The sequence below is a fragment of the Antrostomus carolinensis genome, unplaced genomic scaffold, assembly GCF_000700745.2.
Source record: "Antrostomus carolinensis isolate BGI_N321 unplaced genomic scaffold, ASM70074v2 scaffold34112, whole genome shotgun sequence".
Lineage (NCBI taxonomy): Eukaryota > Metazoa > Chordata > Aves > Caprimulgiformes > Caprimulgidae > Antrostomus > Antrostomus carolinensis.
In genome coordinates this window covers 6,868-8,908 of record NW_010300762.1, presented here as the reverse complement: position 1 = coordinate 8,908, position 2,041 = coordinate 6,868, and the positions used below count along the sequence as shown (strand labels likewise).

Sequence of the window (2,041 nt, the reverse complement as noted above, 5' to 3'; positions counted from 1 at the left end):
AGGAAAGATGTTCCCAAAAGGCACATAAGGCTTGGGAATGTGAAGCTTTTGAGGTCCTTGAACCATGTTTCGTCTTCTCCTCCAACAGCCTGACCTGTACTGCTCACCTACGATGTGTTTAGTGATGGTCTTATTTAGCACCTTCAGAGAAGGTGCAAGCAATAAATCTAGCTCCAATGCAACAGGCTCTGGATCCTCAAACAGTCCTGACAACAGAGGACAGCATTGTCCTGCGCTCTTAACACAGGAAAGGACCTAAAGGCTGGAGCCAGCCCTACCCAGGTCCTGACCAGAGGACAAGAAGAGATGGAGGGCTGCAGTTTGGCCGATCAGAGCATAGATGTGTGTAGATATATGTACACACAGAGGCAGTTTGTCCATGCAGCTGCTTGGGGACATACATCATCAAATAGAGACCTTTCCCTCTCCCTTTGATTAGGAGCAGGCAGTTTATAAATCACATCAAATCAAATCTTGCTCAGTTTATAAGATCTCTGAAGACACAACTAGTGTTTCCTACATTGCATCCTACAAGAGGTGTTGCTGTAATGACACCTCCAAGGACTATTACAATAAAAAGGGTCAACTCCCTTGTTGACAGGACCCAGGCTCTCCCTGCCACAGCACGGATACATCCAGGATGTTTACATTCCCTCCTCGTATGCTTCTTCTATGAATGATATTTTCTTGAATTTATTTTTACTGGTTAAATTTGGAGATGCCTCAAAAGCAAGTAATAAATCAAGAAAAAAAAGCCATCAATATCACAAGATGTTTAAGAGCCCTCCAAGGGAGGAGTGCAGGTAATGTAGCTTGAGTGTCTAAGAGACCTGACCTTCAAGCCTAGCACTGGCTGGGTAGGAGATCCATCCTACCTAAACTAGGCTCCTCACAGCCTTCAAAGCTCTTGTTTTAGGTAAAAAGAGGGACTCGTGCTCTGGCAAAGGAAGATAGAGAAACACCCTACTTTGTGCTGCAGCGCGTTCAGGTCCTGCGTGAGGTCCACGTTCTCATCCTCCAGCTCGTCAGCCCTTTGCCTGATCCTGCTCATGGCTCTCTGGTACTCACGCAGCTGGTTCTGGGAAAAAAAAGAGCCCAAATCAGGTCAATGGGTCAGGAAACATGGGCAGAAAGTGATGTTAAACCTTCCACGCACAGCGACGGCCACCATAGTGCTGTTGAGACCGTGGAGGCGAGCCCAGGCGATGGAGCTGGCGTTGAGGTTGACCAGCTGGCTGCGGATGGAGGGGAAGGACATCTCGATGCTCTGCAGATCCTCCAGCAGAAGCAGGACACAGCTGTCACACACTGCCAGGGGAACGGAGCGGTCAGCACAGGGCCCTTTCCCAGGGCTTCCCTCACCTCTTTTCCCAGGATTGCAGGGTACAGACCTTCACATCTCACGCTGTCCGGACCGTTGGCCACGGGGATCTCGTGCTCGTGCATGCAGATGTCACACTGCTTCCCAGTCAGCCCGTTGGAGCAGGTGCACTCCCCAGTGCGCGGGTCACAGGAGCCCCCTCTGCACTCGCACTCTGACAAGTTTAATAACAGGGAAATATCCACCACGTCATTTTCTGCTGTTGCCACCCCAGAGGGAAGGGAAGGGGTGGTTTTCTTCTAGCTATGCAATCTCATCACAGAACGGTGGGGTTGGAAGGGACCTCAGGAGATCAGCCAGTGCAACCCCCCTGCCAAAGCAGGGTCACCTCGAGCAGCTTGCACAGGAAAGTGTCCAGGTGGAGACTCCACACCCTCTCTGGGCAGCCTGTCCCAGGGCTCCGGCACCCTCACAGTAAAGATGATTTTCCTTAAGCTTGTCTGGAACTTCCCATGTTCCAGATTTTGCCCATTTTCCCTTGTCCTGTCACCAGCCACCACCGAAAAGAGCCTGGTCCCATCCATTTGCCCCCCACATTTCAGGTATTTATAGACATTGATCAGATCCCCTCTCAGTCTGCTCTTCTCCAGGCTGAAGGGTCCCAGCTCTCTCAGTCTCTCCTCATCAGGCAGATGCTCCAGCCCCTCATCATCTTTGTGG

The 2,041-nt window shown here is 51.0% G+C and overlaps 1 protein-coding gene across 1 annotated transcript in view; it reads right to left on the bottom strand.

Moving 5' to 3' along the window:
- The window catches only part of LOC104521292 (laminin subunit alpha-5-like), a gene marked incomplete at both ends in the record, with an annotated part of 18,005 nt that overhangs the window by 9,185 nt on the left and 6,779 nt on the right, over positions 1-2,041 (bottom strand). Inside the window, 3 exons of the mRNA XM_029083817.1 lie at positions 968-1,078; positions 1,157-1,308; positions 1,392-1,535. Coding sequence (XP_028939650.1) covers positions 968-1,078; positions 1,157-1,308; positions 1,392-1,535 — 407 coding nt within the window. The remainder of the gene's footprint in view (positions 1-967; positions 1,079-1,156; positions 1,309-1,391; positions 1,536-2,041) is intronic.